The 21,800-nt window shown below is 42.9% G+C and overlaps 1 protein-coding gene across 1 annotated transcript in view; it reads left to right on the top strand.

Annotated features, from left to right (window-relative positions):
- wu:fj29h11 (protein NO VEIN) overlaps window positions 1–21,800 on the top strand; it is a 50,741-nt gene that overhangs the window by 8,171 nt on the left and 20,770 nt on the right. Inside the window, exons 4-25 of the mRNA XM_007888880.2 lie at window positions 2,717–3,393; window positions 5,488–5,619; window positions 6,766–6,963; window positions 7,320–7,460; window positions 8,082–8,342; window positions 8,680–8,854; window positions 9,093–9,259; window positions 11,212–11,340; window positions 11,538–11,725; window positions 11,835–12,037; window positions 12,231–12,464; window positions 12,954–13,060; window positions 13,170–13,370; window positions 13,566–13,677; window positions 15,410–15,614; window positions 15,884–16,031; window positions 16,461–16,635; window positions 18,127–18,304; window positions 19,329–19,455; window positions 20,459–20,578; window positions 20,958–21,111; window positions 21,675–21,787. Coding sequence (XP_007887071.1) covers window positions 2,717–3,393; window positions 5,488–5,619; window positions 6,766–6,963; window positions 7,320–7,460; window positions 8,082–8,342; window positions 8,680–8,854; window positions 9,093–9,259; window positions 11,212–11,340; window positions 11,538–11,725; window positions 11,835–12,037; window positions 12,231–12,464; window positions 12,954–13,060; window positions 13,170–13,370; window positions 13,566–13,677; window positions 15,410–15,614; window positions 15,884–16,031; window positions 16,461–16,635; window positions 18,127–18,304; window positions 19,329–19,455; window positions 20,459–20,578; window positions 20,958–21,111; window positions 21,675–21,787 — 4,145 coding nt within the window. The remainder of the gene's footprint in view (window positions 1–2,716; window positions 3,394–5,487; window positions 5,620–6,765; window positions 6,964–7,319; window positions 7,461–8,081; window positions 8,343–8,679; window positions 8,855–9,092; window positions 9,260–11,211; window positions 11,341–11,537; window positions 11,726–11,834; window positions 12,038–12,230; window positions 12,465–12,953; window positions 13,061–13,169; window positions 13,371–13,565; window positions 13,678–15,409; window positions 15,615–15,883; window positions 16,032–16,460; window positions 16,636–18,126; window positions 18,305–19,328; window positions 19,456–20,458; window positions 20,579–20,957; window positions 21,112–21,674; window positions 21,788–21,800) is intronic.

Raw genomic sequence — 21,800 nt, 5'->3', positions numbered from 1 at the left:
TAGCATAGCGCAGGGTGGTCCAACCTTTTGGCTGCTGTGGGCCAGATTCCCTATTCGGGAAAGTTCCACGGGCCGCATAAGCACTATTTTGTGTTTCCAAACATGAAATATTGCTCATGTTTCTTTACTTTTTTCACGATGGGAGGACGTTTCAAAGCGCTTGACACTGTCGGCTGGGCACCTGAGCTGGGGATGGGAACCAAGGGAGGTGGGAGGGGAGAGGAAAAATGGAACAAAAGCTTGAACAAAGAGTTAGGTCTTGAAGTGTGTTGAAAGAGCGGAGGGAACGATCAAGTTGGAGGGACTCCAGGAATGGAACTCTAGAAAGCAGGGGCAAAATATCGATGGTGGAGTAGATGCTGTGGGGGGGGACATGAAGCAAGTTGGTATTTGCTCTGCAAAGGGAACAGCCGGGTCGGGAGTTCTTGGTGGCGAGGGGGGTACGTAGACAAGTTTTTCACTGGTGAAAGAGGGAGGTCGCTGTGAGGCAACTGCTCAGGCATGTCACTCAATGTGTGTCCTCAGTCCCCCTGAGGTGGATGAGGGAGGTTCCGATCAGCTGTCCTGACAGTGAACCAACCACCAAACCGCTGCCCTCAATTCTCCTCTCTTTCTGCTCTCGCACACTTTTTCTTTCTCTCTCTCAACCTCTCTATCAATCACTCTCCCTTCTCTCTCTCTCTCTCTCTCAATCATTCTCTTTCTACCCCCCCTCCCCCTGCCACATACTCCCTTGCACACACTTTCTCCCTCTCTCACAAACTCTCTGAATTACTTTCTCTCATGCCCCTCTTACACCCCTCTCCCCTCTCACACTGACTCTTCCCTTTCACACTCTCTCCCCCTCCTCGCTCAATCACTGTCCCCCTCTACTCTCACTCTCTCACACACTCTCAATTATTCTCTCACTCCCCATCATTCCCACACACACTTCTGTATCCCTTCTTACACTCTCGCTCAATCATTCTCTCTCTGCCTGCCTCTCTCTGTTTCTTTCTCTCCCCCTCTCACTCATACTGTCTCTCTTCCCTCTCTCAATTGCTGTCTCCCCCATCTCTCTCAATCGCTCTCCCTCCTCATACTCTCTCTGAGTCACATTATCTGCTCACATCCTCTCTCAATCACTATCTGTCTCTCTCCCACTCTCTTGTCAATCACCCTCTCGCTCACAGTCTCTCTCTCACTCTCTTCACTCCTCCTTTCTCACCTCTCTCTCACACACAGTCCCCTCTCCCTCACTCAATCACTCACACTCCTTCTCCTTTCCCCTCTCGCCCTTTCCCTCTCACCCCTCCCCCTCTCTCTCCTCCCACCTCAATCCCTCTCTCTCCTAATCAGCCGTGCAGTTCACTATCTGCAGCGGCAGGAGCCAGCGCTTGCCAAGGACACAGTGGATAAGGAGGCGCCTTGTCAGGAAGCCCCTCCCTTCAACTTGGGAGGGATTTCCTGACAGACTGTAACAACAGCTGGCATTATTTCCACTCACCACGCTGTGTCCTCCCAATCGACGGCTCCTGCCACTGCCATAGGAAGATGTTCACCAGGGAGAGAGGGAGCGGAAGTTGGAATGTTGGAAATGGTCTCGGACAGGACAAAATCACCCAGTTGGCTGAATGCGGCCCATTAACTGCTAGTTGGACCATGCTACCCTAGAGGACAAATGCCTAGTGGGAACAATCAGCCTTTCCTGCCCTCCGACAATCACTTCATGATTTCCTCTTGTACTAGCTGTACCCGTTATAGCTTCACTTGCAACCAAAGGATTCAATATGGAATGTAGATTGACAGACAGATGGACAGACACAAAAACACAAACATTTTGTCTTTATTTGTACTCAGCCAGGATGACTCCTGTGGGAGGACTCCTTTAATATATTTTCTCTCAGTCTCTCTCTCTCTCAGTCCCTCTCTCTGTGTCTCTCTCTTTCAGTCCCTCTCTCTCTCAATTTCTCTCTCTTGATCTCTCTCTCTCAATCTCTTCGTCCCAGTCTCTCTCTCATAGTCTTTCTATCGGTCAACAACAACAATTTGTACTTATATAGCACCCTCCATGCAGAGTAGCGTCTCAGAGCGTTTATCAGTCTCTCTCAATCTCTCTGTCTCTCTCAATCTCTTTCTCCTAGTCTCTCTTTCTTAGTCTCTCTCTCTTAGTCTGTCCCTCAGTCTTTTTCTGTCTCTCCCACAAAACACACAGTCACTACATTTTATAATATATTCTCTCTCTCAGTCTCTTCCTCGGTCTCTCTTACTATCTCAATCTCTTTCTCAGTCTCTTTCTATCTGTCCAACATGGGAGGTTTCTAGCTCCAATGACAGCCAGAAAAAAAGTGCCTTATATTTATTGCAAAATATAGATGTATTTCTTTGAACGGTGTGCGCTTTCCTCTGTTGCTATGTAGTTGCAGAATACAATATACACCTCATATTTTGGGGCTTAATTAAAGCATTTTTTTAATATAGCTCATCAACGATAGGAGATCCTCCCCCCCCCCATACCAAAATATGCCCATGACACTGCCAGATGTAAGACCTTTCCGATGAGATATAAGTCATGTATCGGTTATTGCGTGGGTGTCGAATACACAGATAGACACTTCGTCTTTATTAACATAGATTCTGTGTTGCCCTTTGCACAGTTGGAATGTTGGAAATGGTCTTGGGTAGTTCAAGACAAATATGCAGAATAAAAATTAATGTTCTGCATTGTTTTCATTAGTAAACCTGAAGACACCTGCACCAATGCCTCAAATGAAGCCAGGACATGCCAACAGCATTTTTAGCGGCTGGCCACATTGGGGCTTTACTTCTAGTTTGACACAGGTACAGTTACAACATGGCAGTTCAGAACATCAATTGCCCTTGGGGGCTTGCTCATCAACGAGTACAAAAGATTGTGTACTAAGTGGAGAAAGTGCAAAGCTAAGAGACCGGGCCGAAGGAGCACTACCCAAGAAGAATCCTATGTCCACAATCTCCTTTGACAGTGACATTGAAAAGATCTTGGACACACAGAAATTGACTATGCCTCCAATTAGCCAAAGCAACATTGGTTCAGCCAAGAACCAGCTGACAGAACATGAAGCTTCACCCGGAGTCTCCACAGCATTCTCCGAAGACTTTCCTGAGCTGGACCCAAAACTGACAAAATTGATGTTGAGAAAGCTTCAAGAGGAAACACTACATAAGAAGAGATCGGCGTCTCGATTCTCTGATAGGTACTATGCACAGATAAGGGAGGAGCATAGTTCGGTCATGCAAGCAGTTGAAACACTGAGTGCAGACACACTTGTGGGTGGAGGCAGTCGTCAAGTGGATGTGGAAACAGTGAACCAGCTAACTCAGGAATACATTCGGGCTCTTGCTGTTGAAGGAGAACATGTCACTGAAGAAAAGGTTTGTTGTAATTGATGAAAGAAAAGTTTATATTTTTCATCTGTAGATTACCAGCATATTTCTGTTCTTGTGAGCTATTGCTGTGGTAACATGGAGTTATACCATGGTGAGCATTAGTGTATGCCCCAATTCCTTTGTTAACTCTTTTCCTGAAAGCCCTGATGCTTAGTGCGGTTACACAGTTTCTGACCATCGTTTGGTGTGTGTGGCTCAGGTTCACAATGGTTTTACTAACTGAGCCATTAAGCACCTTCCAATGTATTTTTAATAAGCCTTTATTGGCGTGTAGAAAACAAATGTTACTAACAGCGTAAAATATTAAAGTAGACTAAATCCCTGGCTAACCAGACTAATGGGGGAGAGATCTGGTCCGGCTAGTTGGATATTCTGGCTAAGTATTATTCCTAATCCTAAGATTTAAAAATAATAAAATAATTGTGGAGTCCTGTAGCTCAGTGGTTAGAGCACTCGCTTTGCAAGCGAGAGACCTGGGTTCAATTCCAGGCAGGTCAGGGCGAAACCTTCGGCAAGTTTCCTTACGCCACACAGAGCCTAATAATAATCCCTCCAAACAACAACAACAACAACAACAAGATTCCATTTATAGAGCGCCTTTCACGTCAGGAGGACGTCCCAAGGCGCTGCACAGTTGGGTCATGACCCGAGCAGGGGGGAAATGGTCAGGGTGAGGGGAGGGAAGGGAGGGAGAGGAGGAGGGGGGAAATGGTCAGGGTGAGGGGAGGGAAGGGAGGGAGCGAGGAGGAGGAAGAGAGTCGAGAGGGGAGCTGAAGGCACGGTCAAAGAGAAAGGTTTTGAGACCGGCCTTGAAGGAGGAAAGGGAGGAAGCAAGGCGAAGGCACTGGGGGATGGAGTTCCAGAGCCTGGGGGCTGAGAGGCTGAAGGCCCGACCACCGATGGTAGGGCGGTTGGGGCGGGGGACGTGGAGCAGACCGGAGCCAGAGGAACGGAGGGTACGGGCAGGTAGGTAGGGGGATAGTAGGTTGGAGAGGTAGGAGGGAGCGAGGCCGTGAATGGCCTTGTAGGTGAGGATGAGGATCTTGAAATCAATCCTCTGGGGGATGGGGAGCCAGTGGAGGCGAGTGATGTGATCGCGAAGCCTGGTGCGGGACAGTACACGAGCTGCAGAGTTCTGAATGACCTGCAGTGTGGAGGGAGGTGGTGGGAAGGCCGGCGAGGAGAGTGTTCCCATAGTCCAGCCTTGAGGTGACAAAGGCGTGAACCAGGGTTTCAGCCGCGTGAGGGGTGAGGTAGTGCCGTAATCTGGCGATATTCCGGAGGTGATGGAAGGCGGTGCCAGTTGTGGTGCGGATGTGAGGGAGAAAGGACAGCTCAGGGTCGAGGGGAACCCCGAGGTTCCTGACTGGCTTTGCGAGGTGGAGAGTGCAGCCTTGGATGCTGATGGTGTCAGCGCCTGAGGTGCGGAGGCGCTGACGTGAGCCAATCAGGAGGGCCTCGGTTTTTCGCACGTTGAGCTGAAGAAAGTTGTCTCTCGTCCAGGACTCGATGTCAGACAGGCAGGCTCCAAAACCAAAAAAATAATAAAAATTGGTCCTTTTCAATTGGACTGTTTGTGGGACATTGCTGTGCGAAATTGGCTGCCGCGTTCGCCCACAAATATGCAGTCAATTCACTTTACAGTGTGTTCTGTGAAGCGCTTTGGGACGTCCTCCCGACGTAAAAAGTGCTATATCAAATGCAAGGATTATTATTAAGTGTTTTTAAAAAAAAGTCTCCCTGACATTTAAAAGAATAAAAATGATTTTTAAATAAATAAGATACAAAACAATGTTCTGCAGTTTTGTACTCACCATTGTCAGTTGTTAATTGAACTCTGGGCATCGATGTAGTTGTGTTAATGCCCGTGGCAAAACCAATCAGTGTGGGCATCACATGGGTTGGCGGGAGTTTGGAATTGGCGAGTGGACTTTTGGCTTGTGGAATCACAGAATTTTATTTGGGATCTCGTCCAGCAAATTCCAGATACTTGGGGTTAACTGGGGGTTACTGTGTTATATATAGAATACCTCAGACATCCAGAGGTCAATAACCTTCATTGTCTTTCACCTTCTTCAGGTATTGAGTAGAGTTTGCAGATATTTAAGGGTACAATCACTTAAAAGGATTGGGATCTGGTCCCCATCAAGGCAAATCCCTGCAATTCAAGACCTTCGCCGTACACAACGAGAAGTCACTGTTTATATTGAGGTAAATAGGAATTGTTGGAGATGGGTGGTGGGGGGGGGGGGGAGCTGGTTAGTGACTTTTATATGAGGGATTGCTTCTTTTGCTGCTTCTGCAAATATAATTTACTTTCTCTTCCCCCCAATGCGCTATTCCCTAGGTGAAATACCTGTCAGAGTACCTTCTCCCAGCTACTGTAATTGGTTGGCCTAAGAGTGCAGTGGAGAGTTTCTGTTTTGAGGCCAGTGCTGGTATTTATAAACCTTCCGAGAGCAGGAGCAACAGTAGCATATCACTCGGGAATGTCGAAGCTAGAAAGTTTTCAGATATTGGTGCAGAAATCAACCAGAGTTACTGAATACAAATATCATACAAATATCTTACTGTGTGTTCCCAGCGACTGCTGTCTTTATTTCAGATTTCCAGCATTTGCAGTATTTTGCTTTTTGCTTTTGTTGTTTCTGATGTGTGTTGATTTCTCTCTCGGGTGGGCTTTGTAATAAAAATGAATTAGAAATAATAAACTAAGTAACGAAATTTAATGAATTAATAAACACGACTGTTTGTGGGACACTGCTGTGCGCAATTGGCTTCCATGTTTCGTCCACAAAATATACAATCAATTCACTTTACAGTATATTCTGTGAAGTGCTTTGAGACATCTCAATGAAGTGATAAGGCGCTATATCAAATGTAAGGATTATTATTATTACAGATAGTAATTCTTCTGTCCTAGCTCATTAGCAAGGCTAGCTAATGTGCAAATCTCACTAAGATTTGAAGGGAAATTATCTCAATTATGACATCCGTAGACCCGGAATAGCTTTATTTTAAACTTGGAAACTAATTTAAGAATTAATGAATACGGCTTCTAATAAAGAATTTTGCAAAATACTGTGGTGATTTTAAATTTTAAAACCATTGTTCTGTAGCTAAGACCAAGAAGACTTTTGTCCCTCAGATATGCTGAATAGCATAGCATCTCCCAGGTGAAAAGATGGCTTCACCCGAACACAGATTCCCTGTAAGGTGTGATTTGGAATAGGTTTATGACTGCATCTGTAGTGCTTCCCCTTTAAATTGGCTCCCATGTTTTTTATAGATCAAAAACTTGAAGGATCACTCAGTGTTAAGAAAAAATATAATTTGTTTCTAAATTTACATTTGAAGGCTTTTGAGAGTATTCGAAGCGTCTGCACCCTTTATGAACTGAACAAGTGCTTAGCAGCACTGAAGAACAAGAACAACTTTGAAGAGCTGAACCTCGGCCCTTTATGCAAGCAGCCCCTCGTGCACAGGATGTTTAAAGCACCTCTATCACTGAAGGATGAGGACATATTTGAAGTTGAGACGGTGGACGTTTTGCAGGTGCGGCATTAGTTTCCTTTTTCTTAAATCTCTCTTTGTTATGTATGTTTCCCTGGAGAGGACACACCAGCCATTTTCTACCTTCACACAAACTCGTAACTGAGATCAGCCCTGAGTTCTTGGATGAATTCAGGAAAGCAGAACTATCATCATGCACATGACTGCACAAACTGCTATGTTGGTGGGTTATTGCAAGCTACAATGTTTATAAAGTTGCCTTTTTCCAGATATGAAGGCTCTCTGGACACACTACCTCATGGGTTTATAAATTTGAAATTTGTTTGAGATTGTTGTTTGTAGTTTTAATGTCAGTTTAGATATTCACAAATGCTCGTTTGTTTCTCTTCCTCTCCTAGAGTTTGCGTGCATATAGAAAAATCACAACAGGGTCAAAAATAGATCTTGCCGAATTTATAAAATATTTAGCAGATAAATATCACTGTGATTCGCCCTATGAACTTGGAATCAGAATTTCTAGCATTGGGCTTTTGATATCGGTAAGTTTATTTTCATTGGAAAATGCTTTTATTTCCATGCACCCCAGTGCATGTCACCTGAAAACTGATATTTTTAGTCTTTTCCCTGTATCATAGGAGCTGTACTTTACCTTTTCTTCTGCCTTCACTTACCTTCACACAACACTGCTGTTTCACTATTCGAGTCACACAATTGGCTGAGATTCAAGTCACAAGAATAATTCAGTGACTAGGGCCCATTGGCCCACTTCATCTCATCCTTCCACAATACTAGTCTTCCTATTGTAGACTCTAGCTATTATTTGACTGAATCCAGTGTCCTGGCCTCATTGTGTTTATGATATGATTACCTGCTGCATGTTGGGAGCCTGGTCTTTCCATACTATTACAAAATAGCATCAAAGGGAGATTTCTCCCTGAGGAAGAAGAGAAAATAGTGGCTGTTCCCAAGGGTCGTGGTTGTGAAAAACCTAAGTTTTGGATGCAGAGAGGCTTTGTCACTGGGAGTAGATAGTTTATCTGTGCTAAACTGTTAGCTGGTGAATAGCTGCTGTGGGAGAAAGTGGGAGGCAAGATACTACTGTAAAAAGAGATAAAGGAAAGACTGTTAACTCATTTAGTATGTGATATTATGCTGGTCAGACGCTGTCGAAGACTCAAATCAGTGAAAATGCTGCCATGGAGAATGCAAGGAATCGTATCCAGAGGGAAATCGAGGAGGAAGTGGGCAGTCGGATGCAAAAAATTAAGAAGAGCCTTTTAGACCCAGCCAGCGGGCCACAGCTCTATTCTACCAGCGGGAGTCTAGATCTGCGTAAGCACTATGCATCTAGCTCAGCTGTAGATGTTGTCCTGGAAATCTTTTCAAGAACAGAAGGAATTTTCACCAAAAAAATGACCAAGGTAGGTAGTAATGGTCTCATTAACTACTGTATAGGGCATGAACGTGGCTAATTATAGACCTCAGGCCAGACTTAAAATGTGTTGAGTACAGACTATCTGAGAATCTAGATTTCCCAGTGAGAAAATGACCAAACACCAATCCTGGTGTAAAAAGCAATAACAAAATCTAGAAATACATTAAATTTTTGAGAATTTAAATTTTCAGGTGCATATCAGGTTAAAAAAAGTTAATAAAGATGTGTTTGCATTGACTATAGAGGCTCTTTTGTTGGCAGTTCTCACACTGGAGTGAAACTTAGCTTATTAAACATATTCTCATTTGTTTTTCTTTGCTCAGCACATTCAGGACTTTCTGCTAAAGGTGCTTGCTGATCGTTTGGCCCGCACTCTATTCCAGTTAGCTCTTTGCTGTGGAGCTCTGGAAGTTCCTCAGGACTTGGTGGCCAAAGAGCAACCATGTAAGGCTACTGTAAATGCGAATGTGGCCAATAAAACACCGCCTCCCAGTGAGGGTGAGTTCTCTTTTGAAAGCTTATTGAATTATATAGTTTGTCTCGCTTCGTAATTTAGATAGTCCCGTGATATCAAGAAAACCTTTAAAACACCAGTGTTTTTTGCAATTTCTACAATTGAATTGTGAAGTGAGTTTGAGTGCCTGTCACACTGCTGAGTACCAGGGATCCATTCCCAGGGTTTTTCACCTGAAGAACAATATTTATTTTGACTGTGTTTGTTTCTTGTGGTCTTCAGGAGCGATGAAAGAGTATATGCAGAAGAATCTTTCCAGTGTGACTGGTTTTTTGAATCTCACCTATTTATCCAGACTGGAGAGAAAGTTGCTCGATCACTTCAAGCTGGAGGGTTTTTCTAGAACAGGTCATGGTACATTTCTCGAGTACCTTGTCAAACACCCTCAGGCATGTGTGCTTCCTATATTTTTAAGTTATTTAATGCTGTGCTCTGTAAGATGAAGGATGGAGAATGGATCATTTTTCAGCTTTGTTTTATGCCCAAATCTACAACCTATCAGAGTCTGAGTGAATCCAGGACAGTGTACTTGTCTCCTGTGCCTGCTTTCTACAACAACAAATTTGCAATAAGAAATCTATTTATCTCAGTCTTGAATATGTTCAAGGACTGAGATTCAACAGCCCTTTGGGGTAGTGAGTTCCATACATTCACCATCCTTTGAGTGAAGAAGTTCTTCCTCAACTCAGTGTGAAAGGGTTGGCCTTTGATTTTAAGGTTGTGACCCCTGGTTTTAGTTTCTCCAACCAGGGGAAACAATCTCCCACTATCTACTCTATCATGCACTTTGATGATCTTATAGGTTTCTATAAGATCCCCTCTAATTCTTCTATATTCCAGAGAATATAGGCCCAAATTGGTCAGCCTATCCTCATAACTCACCCCCTTCATCCCTGGTACTAACCTAGTAAATCTATGCTGCACCCCCTCCAAGGCAAGTACATCCTTCCTTAAATAAGGAGACCAAAACTGGACACAGTATTCCAGGTGTGGTCTCACCAGGGCCCTATACAGTTGCAGCAAGACTTCCCTACTCTTATACTCTAATCCTTTCATAATGAATGCTAACATACCATTCGCCTTCCTAATTGCTGCTGCACCTGCAGACTAACTTTCTGTGATTGGTGTACAAGGACACCCAAGTCCCTCTGGACGCTAACACATTCCAATCTCTCCCCTTCTAAAAAAATAACCCGCTCTACTGTTTTTGCTACCTACCTTCGCACTTCCCTACATTATACTTCGTCTGCCACCCACCTGCCCAATCACCTAACCTATCTATGTCTCACTGCATTTTTTGAATGTCGTCCTCTGTGTTGACACTTTCTCCTAGTTTTGTGTCATCCGCGAATTTAGATATATTAACTTCGATGTCCTCATCTAGATCGTTGATGTAGATGGTAAATAGCTGAGGCCCAAAGACTGATCCTTGTGGCACTCCCGCCAATCTGAAAAGGACCCGTTTATCCCTACTCTTTGTTTCCTACCCGTTAACCATTCCCCAATCCACGTTAATATGCTCCCCCCAATTCCATGGGCCCTTATCTTTTGGACTAACCTTTTATGCGGCACCTTATCGAATGCCTTCTGGAAGTCCAAATAGACCACATCCACTGATTCACCCTTATCTAGTTTACTCGAAATATCCTCAAAAAACACTATGAGATTTGTCAAACTTGACTTCCCTTTTGTAAAGCCATGTTGACTTGGCCTAATTATATTGTGTTCCCCTAAATACTGCACTACCACATCCTTACTCAATGATTCTAAAATTTTTCCTATCACTGATGTGAGACTAATTGGCCTATAGTTCCCCATCTTTTCCTTTCCACCTTTTTTAAATAGTGGTGTGACATTTGCGATCTTCCAATCCATGGGGACTGTTCCAGAATCCAAGGAATTTTAGAAGATCAGATACAAGGCCTCCACTATCTCATAAGCTCCTCTTTTAAAACCCTGGGATTCAAGCCATCCGGACCAGGGGATTTGTCACTTTTTAGTGCTAACAGTTTCCCTAGCACCACTTCTCTACTAATGAAAATTTCCCTAAGTTGTTCCCTGTCCTTATCCCTTTGGTGCATCTCTATTGTTCGCAGACTTATTGTGTCTTCTAGGGTGAAGACAGATGCAAAGTACCCATTTAGGGACTCTGCCATGTCCTTATCCTCCATTACAACTTCTCCCATCTCTGACTGAAGTGGACCTACATTTACCTCACTAGCCTATTCCTCTCAATGTATTTAATGGGCAGTCAGGTGGGAACACGGAGCAGGCATTTTTGAGTGTGATACCAATACCCCACCAGAATGAATGATTTACAAGGTTGTTTTGCTTTACACAGATGCTGGAAGAAGCTGGTGGAGGCAAATTATTTATAAATAACCAAGATGCTACATCTTGTGGTTTCCGCCCTAGTCACCAGGACGTGTATGAGTTCATCAGGCAATGCGAAAGTCTTGAGGAATCTGTGGTAAGTAAGTCTGTTGCCACCTGGGGTGAGAAGGGACAGAAAGCAATTTTTGGGAGGACTTAGGATACCTGGTTATTATATATAGGAAACCTTGAATTCAGAGTGCGCTGTGTTTTAATCCCGATTGCTTTGGTTAATCTGTTCAGAGTATTTGTTTGACTCTGTCTGTTACTGTTACATTCTTTCTGCCTTTCTAGTTTCCAGTAATTGAAGCAGCACTAAGAAGTCACTTCAGAGTGAAAGACAGCAAAGAGCTTGGTTATGGAACACTGTCCAACATGGTGAAGATGGTGCAACGCCAGATCAAATCACTCAGCAATCATGGAAACCTGCGAAGCTTGGTGCTGTACGAGGCTGCATTGCTTTTTAAAGAATTTATACCTATGTAAGTAGGAGGGAAATTGCACCTGGTGCAAGTCAAGCCAACAATGCTTTGGAAGGTTCTCTTTTTATTGCAGCCGAATTTTGACTATAATTTAGTTTTTTTTTCTTAGTCACAGCAATAACAGTTATTCTGTGGGCCTTCTTGGTGAGCTGAGTAAGGAAAGGGCCCTGTCCTGTTTGTTAAATGCCCCTTTGCTGGAGGATCTTGCAGAATGGTCACAGTGGGATTTGGTATTTGAGCCACAGCACGGTTCACTCAAGGACTTCATTGAAAGGAATTGTGACAAGAAAGCAGCTCAGCTTTGTGTGGAAGGTAATGCTTATTATTATTGTTTGATGCTCACCTTTGATTTGTATTCCACTATTTCTTCACTTTGTAACCAAAACTCAGTTGTGGATGTTGAACAGCAATCTAAATTGTTATCCATTAATAGTATATTGCCATGTACTCGTTTACTGAAGATGTCCTCCACGTTACCAGGATACAGTCTCATTCTCTCCTGTAGGTTCAGATGTGCTCAACGATCTTGTTGCCATGGAAGTAAAACCAGGTGTATTGCTAAGACTCACCACCAATACCAGCCCAGACCTTTTTGCCAAGGCTGCCAAGTTGTATGACCCTGTGGGGACTGCCGGGCATTTGGTTTCCATAGTAACTACCGATGGATTGACCAATGCTCCCCTGGCATTGCTGGCAAATCATATGGAAACTGCGTTGGCAGCATTGGGAGGTTTGCAAGGTGAGATGTATTTAGGGTAGGATTAAAATTAAACATTAAAAGTGACATATCTGTGGCATGTTGTTCCAGATTTCAAACAAAATTTTTATACCAAAGCCCTTTGTGTTGATACACTAATTTAAATGATATCCCGAAGTGTAACTACTGAGTACATAATCTTACATTAGCAAACTATAAACAGATCAGTTTTGAGAGAGTAGATTGGGTTTTCCTGAAAAGTTGTAAGCTCTACCAAGGAAAACAATATAGAAGCAGTTCCTGCATGTCATTTTACTTTTGAGAACTTTAAATAAATTCAAATGGAAAAACAATGTTGTGGTTGCATTCCTGGGAGGAATGTGGCTTCTCTCCTGCTACAAGTATTGTCCATTAAGTGTACTGGGACTCAGGCCTCTTTTAGAGAAAGATTTGTTAGCATTTTATCTACAATGTGATATCCTTTTGGTTTCTACCAAAGCTCTAATCCTAAGGCCTTGCTTGTTCACGCAGCATGCCTCATGATGAATGGAGGAACGTCTTCAGATCGATCTGCTCAGTTTATCCTTGACTGTCTGATCAGAATACCAATAAGGCTCTGCAAGTCACTTCTACACAAGGTAGCATGATGTTCACAGGCACTTTGGGAGGTCTTTGAACTGAGTACGTTTTGTAAAGTGCTGATAAATTGATCCGGATGATATTAATATTTGAGTTTATTGTTTGCAGGTATTTTTGGAGCCATTTTCTAGAGTGATTGGACAATCTGAGTCTAAGGACCTCATGCTTCAAACAGCAAAATGTTCGGTCCGGTATCAAAACAAGCTTCATCAACTAGGAATTCTGCTTGGAGTTACAGAGTGGATGAGGGACTTTCATGGCAAACTAGACCCGGCAAAGCTGTCTATCATTACATCAAAGACCACACAGGTGAGTCCTGTCTACAGTGTTCACAAATAGCAATATTCTCCTTCGCGATATAAGCTGACTAATTTTTCTGTCCTGATTTGGATTCCGTTCCTCTGGAAGAGAGTTTTATGTCCCCGTCCTGTCACTTCCAAGTATCTGTCATTCCCTGTTTGAATCTTTGTGACATTTTTTCTAACCTTGTAAATTGTAACCCAGTTTGTAGATTCCTCCTCTGTGAGCAGCAGATCATCAGCTGTAGGTCTTAGTGAAGGGGAAGATTCTGAATCAGATTCTGACTCAGAGCCCGAAACAACCTCGAGCAGTTCAGGTAAGCATTGTTTAAAAAATGGGAATTCACCTCACATATGGTGTCTAGAGTATAAGATTACAGCTCTCACTGCCTATTGTGTCAAAAAGAACAAATCTATTGTATCAAAAACAACAAATTACATGTGTATAGCACCTTTCTCGTCAGGAGGAAGTCCCAAGGCTGTCAGGAACCCAAGCTGGGGGTTGGGATTAGGACGGGTGGAGGGCAGGAAAGGTAAGGGTGGGAGGATGGCCGAAGGCATGGTCGAAGAGGAGGGTCTTGAGACGTGACTTGAAGGAGGCGAGGGAAGGGAGCAAGGCGAAGGGGCTAGGGTGGAGTTCAAATGGTGCGGGCAATGTCAATAGTGAAGTACTGAAATTTGATATTTTACAGTGCCCTCTCGCGCTCTCTCTCTGAACTAAAAGTTATATAATAACAATCGTTAGATTTGATATAGATCACAATTTGATCACGTCGCTGCAATGTCTCAAAGTGCTTCATAGGATTTATTGTAAAGTGGAGTAGTCATTCTACAACATTTTGTGATTGTTTCTTCTGTTTAAGATAGTTAAGCCTCTTGAGTTAACAAGGTAAATGGTTTGTGGATGTTAAAACCTAAAATTCAACCTAATCTTAGCCTTAAAGACCATTGCTTGACGCTTCCTGTGAGGACTCGGAAATGGTCAAAGTGCTGGAGGCTGCTGCCTTCAAGAGGGATAAAATGGGAGACAGTAAATTGCAGGAACAACAACAGGGTAGCGTTTCAGAGCGCCTAACAGTGGCGGAGCCTGTCTCCAAGCTGTGGAGGGGGGAGGTGGCCGTAAGCACAGTCAAAGAGGAAGGTTTTAAGGCTGGACTTAAAAAAGGAGAGAAAGGGGACAAGGCAGAGGGATTGAGGGAGAGTGTTCCAGAGTTTTGGGGCATAATGACTGAAAGCATGACCTCCGATGGAGGGTGCGAGGGACAAGTAGGAAGCCAGTGGCAGTCGAGCTGAGGAGCTGGGTATTGGATTGGGGAGTGAGGAGGTCAGAAAGGTAGGGAGATACCAGCGAGTGAATGGATTTGAACACGAGTGTGAGGATCCTGAAGTCAATCCGTTCGGTGATGGGGAGCCAGTGGAGCCTGGCCAGAACTGTTGAGATGTGGGTACAGAGTTTGGTCCGGTCAGTATGCAGGCGGCAGAATTCTGAATGAGCTGGATCTTTTGAATGGTGGAGTTGGGGAAACCAGCGAGGAGTGCTTTGGAGTGATCCAAGCAAGAGGTGACAAACACATGCACAAGGCTTTTGGCTACATTTAGGGTAAGGTATGGCCGAAGGCGGGCAGTGTGGCAGAAGTGGAAGAAAGCGGTCCTGGTCAGGGACCAGATGTGGGGGAGGAAGGACAGCTGGGGGTCAAACTGAACACTTAGATTGTGCACTGGTTTGGTGAGTCTGAGGAAGAGCTCAGGGAGGTCAAGGAGTTTAGAACCACAGGAATGAAGACGTTGCTGGGAGCCAAGGAGTAAGGCTTCTGTCCATATTCAGCTGCAGGAAGTTTACACTCATCCAAGCCTTGATGTCTACCAGACAAGCTGATAGAACATCGGCGGACTTGGAGTTGGTGCTGAAGGAAGCAAAGTAGATTTGTGTGTGGAAGTTTACCCCGTGTCTGTGGATGACATCACCCAGAAGGAGCATAAAGATAAGGAAAAGAAGAGGGACAAGGATGAAGCCCTGGGATACTACACATTGCATTTTTAACATTGCAGGTGATGAAGGAAAGGAAAAGTTTGTGCTGGCGATGGAAGAGGCTGACCTGTCCCCATGTGATGAGAAGCTGGAGAATGAAGGTGATGTTGAGGTCCAAACTAGTACTGCACCTGATCCTGCCGATGGCATAAATACAGACGGTTGTGTAATTGATGAAGACCAGGAGAAAGAAACAGAGTGCAGGAATATAATTAAGGATATCAGGTGTGTATATCTGCCCACAACTCAACACAAATTTGGTCAAACGGGAAAGGCTGCAAGGCTGTTTGGAGTGCTGGATATATATGATATGGTTTAGAGGGTTGGGATAGCATCAGAGAGTAGAGAGACCTCTGCTTTACTGTACCTGAGCTTGGAATAGTTGATGATACCTACCAGAAGGGGGGCAATTGTTCGTTTTCACATTTGAAACATGAGATTGTGGGATTCCACAATCTTTCTTCAAAAAATAATCTCACTTCTTGTTTTGTTAGGAAAAGCGATTTTGGCATTGGAGTTGAACTGAATGAAGAGGGGAAGAAGCTGGTGGAAGTTCATCAGAACAGATTAGGCAGAAGCCTGGAGCGATTGTCCACAGAGTTGTACAGTAAAGATACACACTTTGTCTTGGAGCTCATACAGGTAGGTAGTGTAGCTTGGTTGGATCTTTCTCGCTGCTGAGTTCAGAATCCCAGCCCCTACCATTGCACATCTCCTATCCTGGGCAAGTGTTATTCTGAAAGAAATCTAATGCGGTTTATCCTGACCTCTGAGTTAAACCCATCGTGTTCCTCTTTAGACAAAAGGCAAAATACTGCAGATGCTGGAAAACTGAAATAAAAACAGAAGTTACTGGAACACGCAACAGGTCAGGCAGCATCAATGGAGAGAGGAAAATAAGTCAACGTTTAAGGTCTACTAAGCGACCTTAGGTCAATGGTAACTCACTTTCCTCTCTACATAGATGCTGCCTGACCTGCTGAGTGCCCAGCGACTTCAATTTTTATGTTCTACTTTACTTTGTTTTCACCAGACTAGATACAATTTTTAAAAAAATCAATTTCTTTCTAGAATGCTGATGACAACCGTTATCCTGCCTGCAACACCACCCCCAGCCTGTTGTTTGTGGTTGAAAGTAACTGCATCACACTCCTCAACAATGAGTGTGGCTTTGAGGAGAACAATATCAGAGCCATCTGCGATGTGGGTCACAGCACCAAAGGGAAGCATAAGTACGGCTACATCGGTGGGTACCCGTGGAGTATGACAAAATCCTGGCGGAGAACATAAGAACACAAGAATTAGGAGCAGGAGTAGGCCATTCGGCCCCTCCAGCCTGTCCCGACATTCAATAAGATCATGGCTGATCTATTCTGACTCCACCTACCCGCCTTATCCCCATATCCCTTAATCCCTTTATCCACAAGAAATATATCAATCTCAGTCTTGAATATGTTCAAGGACTGAGCAATTGCAGCTCTTTGGAGTAGAGAATTCCATAAATTCACTACCCTCTTGAGTGAAGACGTTTTTCCTCAACTTAATGCGAAAGGCCTTACCCCTAATTTTAAGACTGTGACCCCTCCCTGGTTATAGTTTCTCCAAACAAGGAAAAAAGTCTCCCACTATCTATTCTGTTGTGCCCCTTAATAATCTTATAGGTTTCTATAAGATCACCTCTCATTCTTCGATATTCTAGAAAATATGGGCCTAAATTGCTCAACCTATCCTCATAACTCATCCCCCTCATCCCTGGTACCATCCCAGTGAATCTACGTTGTACCCCCTCATACATACTTTCTTAAATAAGGAGACCAAAACTCCACACAATACTCTCGGTGCGGTCTCACCAGGACCCTATACAGTTGCAGCAAGACTTCCCTACTCTTTTACTCTAACCCTTTTGTAACAAATACCAACATACTGTTAGCCTTCCTAACTGCTGCTGTACCTGCAAACTAACTTTTTGTGACTGGTGGACAAGGACACCCAAGTCCCTCTGAACGCTAACACTGTCGAGTCTCTTCCTTTCTAAAAAAAATCTGCTCTACTGTTTTTGCCACCTAGGTGGATGACCTCACACTTCCCTACATTATACTTCACCTGCCACCTATTTGCCCACTCCCCTAGCCTATCTATATCTCGTTGCATTTTCTTAATGTCACCCTCGATGTTTACTCTCCCTCCTAGTTTAGTGTCATCCGCGAATTTGGATATATTAAGTTCGATGTCCTCGTCTAGAAATTGGCTGATTATGTAAAATACAGACCATAAAATTTGATACACTCTTGCGAACTCCTGTTAAATGAGGTTCCTCTTTTACCTGCTTCAGATAGTGGCCATTTGCCCGCTTCCTTTTACCTCAGCACTTATACTTAATCTTTTTGCCAATTGCCCAACTCAGGCAGTATTGTATGCAACTAAGTAAATAGATATTTAAAGTACAAACCGGTTCTATCCACACTGTCGCCTAATGTTCAGTAAATTCTGATTAACTTGGGTGAGATTTTATTGTCAATTGTCTTCTATTTATGAAATGCACTTTTCTTTCTCTTCTCCCCTTTTCCAAATGTGTTCAGGATTTGGGAAGAAAGCTTCAGCTGGACGGTCACAATAAGCCAAATAGTCTCTTTTTTAACTGTAAACAGTTGAAAGCAGTAAGCAATATAATTCAGTCCTCACAAATGCATCAAAGTGAAACCAGATGGCGTAAAGTTTCTTTTGTATGTCCCCGCAGGCCAGAAGGGCATTGGATTCAAGTCTGTTTTCAAAGTTACCAACAACCCAGAGATTCATTCTAATGGTTTTCACATCCGCTTTGACAAGAACAGTGGGCCCATGGGTTACATCCTCCCTCACTGGGTTGAGGATGAGAGGCCCGTAGACCTAACCGACTTGGACCTGGCAGCCATAAGGTGAGATTCTCTCTCAGGATACAGCATCAGCTGAGGGCCTTTAACAATCACTTACACTTGGAGTCCTGTCGCTCAGTGGTTTGAGTACTCGTCTCACAAGCGAGAGTACCTGGGTTTGATTCCAGGGCAGGGCGAAACCTTAGGCAAGTTTCCTCACTCTACACATCTCTGTTTACCTAGCAGTAAGTAGGAACCCAGTTGTTAGTTGATTGACGGATCGCTTTTCCGGAGGTAATAAATCCTTCAAAAAATATATAATATATTTTAAAAATTTAGTCACTCAATCCACGGCTGTTTGTGTGACACTGCTGTGAGCAATTGGCTGCATATAAATTTACAGTCAATCCACTTTATATTATATTCTATGAAGTGCTTTGAGATGCCTAGAAGACGCGATAATGTGTAATATTAAATGCAAGGATTATTATTATTTTATAGCATCTGGTATTTAGCATGAATATCTCAAAGAGCTTCACAGAAATGAGCAGGGAGAAAGGAGAATTAAAGTTTTTTAAAGAGACTTTTGAAGGCAGGAAGACTCTAACAATATAGAAGTAGTGGTTTATTTAGGGTTTTTCTGAAAAAAGGAATGGAAAGTTTTGTCTTTCAGTATGAAGCATCTAGCCAGGACCTATGTCCGGTGCCATGGAGCAGTGGAATATGTGTTAGTGCAGATCCATAAGTTGTACCAATGCTAATGCCCCAAGATGCTTATGTGAGCAATATAAGTAGAAGTTGTTGTTGTTGAAGATGGTGAGCGAGGGCTGAGCAGTTCCCTGACTTGGTGGGTGGGAGGAGTGTGGGAGGAAAGAGAAAAATATCTTGGAACTGCTAGACCCAGCTACTCTCTGTTACCGCTGAGAGCCATGGGCAGAGGCCTCGGGATAGATGGCCGATCGGCAGATTGGGGTCAAATAAAACAAAGGAAAAAAAACATTTTTTAAAAATTAGCAAGCCACTTGGGATTCATATTGTAAAATACTTAATAGCATTCATTGTTTCAAACACAATTTTCATTTCTCAGATGGACAACAAAGATCATTCTGCCACTAAAGTCACAGAACCAGCAAACCCAGAATCTGTTTCATGATGTGGACCCTTCTTTGCTACTCTTCCTGCACAGGCTTCGCTCAATTACCATCATCAACAAGGTGAGCTGCAACTCCCCCAACTCCATTATCTGCACAAAGAAAGGTCTTGTTGCTGGCGGGTTACCAAACTTAAAACATTTTTTTATTTGGTAAATTTACCCCTTAGATAAATCCTTCCTTCCATTGCTTGAGAGACCAGATGTCAAGAGCAATTGTGGAACATTAGAAAACTAAGCTAATTCTGGTTGAGTGTGTTAAATTACAGTTAGATTTATTTGGCAGTCTATTTTAGTTGACTACATCAGAAAGACTATTGGATACTTTTGTTTTCACTTCCTTCGGAAGGTTGAGTTGAGAGCCCATGGCCAGGCAATAGGTTTATTGCATTCTAATGTTCCTGATGAGAAAAGCTTTATGTCCACCATCCCATCTAGTGGCTAGAATAAGAATTGATGATCTTCCCAACCAAAGACTTGTGAGGAGCAATTCCACCAAGGTCTGTTATTTATGTGGCATTTGAGAGCATCAGAATTTAATGTATTTTTAATTCAGCTTCAATTTTGAAGCTGGTTTTCTGTAAATTCTTTTAAGTGCTCCCAAAATCGACTTCTAGTTAAAACTGAATACAACAAAATTTGGACACCCTGAAATACATAGAATATCTATTTGTATATAGGTATATATAATTAAATATATATTTATATGGCCAGATGGAATTTCTCCCCATCAAATAGGCTGCTATCTCTCTGGGAGAGAGATAATTGGACCACATTTTCAGTTTGATCTCAAAATTGGTCTTGCCTTTTTTCTCAACATTCCATCCGCTGGGATCTATTACTGTAAAGAGCTCTGAGACGCCGTCCGGCGTGGAGGCCGCTGTATAAATCCAAGTTGTTGTTGTTGTTTACTGAGTTCAAGTCATCATTCTTTAACTTGCGGAATATTATGCAGCTACACAACTAATTTCATCCTCTGAATAAAATTCACAATAAGCATTGTGACTGCTTTAATTTTGACCACGATGAATAAATGGGCATTAAAAAAAAAATTGTTTTTTGATCAGGTAAGGAACCAGGATTTCTCTGTGATCCGGCGAGATCTCAATGATAATATACTGGAGATAAAGCATAAGGTTGGAGCTGATCATTGGCTGGTAATAAAGACCATTCTTGATGCAAGAAAGGTGAGACATTCTTAATTATTAGTCAGTTACAATATACAGTAAACTTCTGATCCCTTAACTCTCCCTTAACTTCTGATCCCTTAGCCCCTGTCGCTACCCCAGCGTCTTGGGACATCCTCCTGACGTGAAAGACGCACAAATGCAATTTTGTGTTGTAAGTCATTATGCTACCAATATCCCAGCTGAATTTATTTCTGTATTTATACATATAACTAACTTGACATTCTTAACTCGTCACTGAGCCCATTTCCCTAGTTATCAGGGGTTTACTGTATATTGTTTGTACTCTTTGTATAATGCTGTCTGCTAATACGTCTAGCTTGTGAAACAGTACGTTTGTCAGTGAAAATTTCATTGACCACATTCTGCGTTTTTACAGATTAAAGAGAATGTGGAATGCACTGAATTGGCTCTTGCCTTCAAACTTGACCTTGAGAAGAAGAATGCACAAAACCACAATTTTCAGCCCGAGAAACAACCTGTGTTTGCTTTCTTACCACTGAGAAACTTTGGCTTCCGCTTCATAATACAGGGTAACAGAGTGACAAATGAGCCTCTTGGGTTGCTTTATGTGTCAAAACTGTTGCAGTTGTCACTAAACATGGTCCAGTATTTCAGAGAAATGTATCTTGTGATCAGTAAATCATTATAATTTTTCTTAAAAAAACAAATTAAATCTTTGATATTCTGTGAATTGGCTGGGTTCTGTACAGCTGTGTGTAAGTTGCTGCGGTGCATTAAAGTGCAATTTTTTTTTGATAAATGCCAAATTCTGACATGAGAAAAGCCAGGAAGGCTTCTCTCTAGCATTGTTCTTGAATTGCTTTCAGGTACTTCATAACAGTCATAATCAGAGTAATATCAGTGCCCCGGCACTTGGCTGTTGATGGTGCAGGGAGGTTAATAAAGATCAGGGATGGAAGCATCCTTTTAAAAAGAGAGTTTTACTCATGTGAAGTAAATTATTGATTGCAGTTTGGTGAAGTTTATTGTGTGCTGTACTATTGAAGTTTAGTATTTAAATAGTTTCCTCTTCCAGTTTTTAGTAGATACAGTTTAATTTTAATTCATCAATTTGCCCTCTTATTTTGGACAGGTGATTTTGATATTCCTTCCTCCCGTGAAGACATTGACCGCGACAGTCCATGGAACCAGTGGCTCCGTTCTGAAATCCCACTGCTGTTCCTGCAGGCAATGGAAGTGTTCAATGTAAGTCCACTTT

The sequence above is a fragment of the Callorhinchus milii genome, unplaced genomic scaffold (genome assembly GCF_018977255.1).
Source record: "Callorhinchus milii isolate IMCB2004 unplaced genomic scaffold, IMCB_Cmil_1.0 Scaffold20, whole genome shotgun sequence".
Classification (NCBI taxonomy): Eukaryota; Metazoa; Chordata; class Chondrichthyes; order Chimaeriformes; family Callorhinchidae; genus Callorhinchus; species Callorhinchus milii.
The sequence above is the reverse complement of the archived record's forward strand: the minus strand, read 5'-3'. Positions and strand labels throughout refer to the sequence as shown.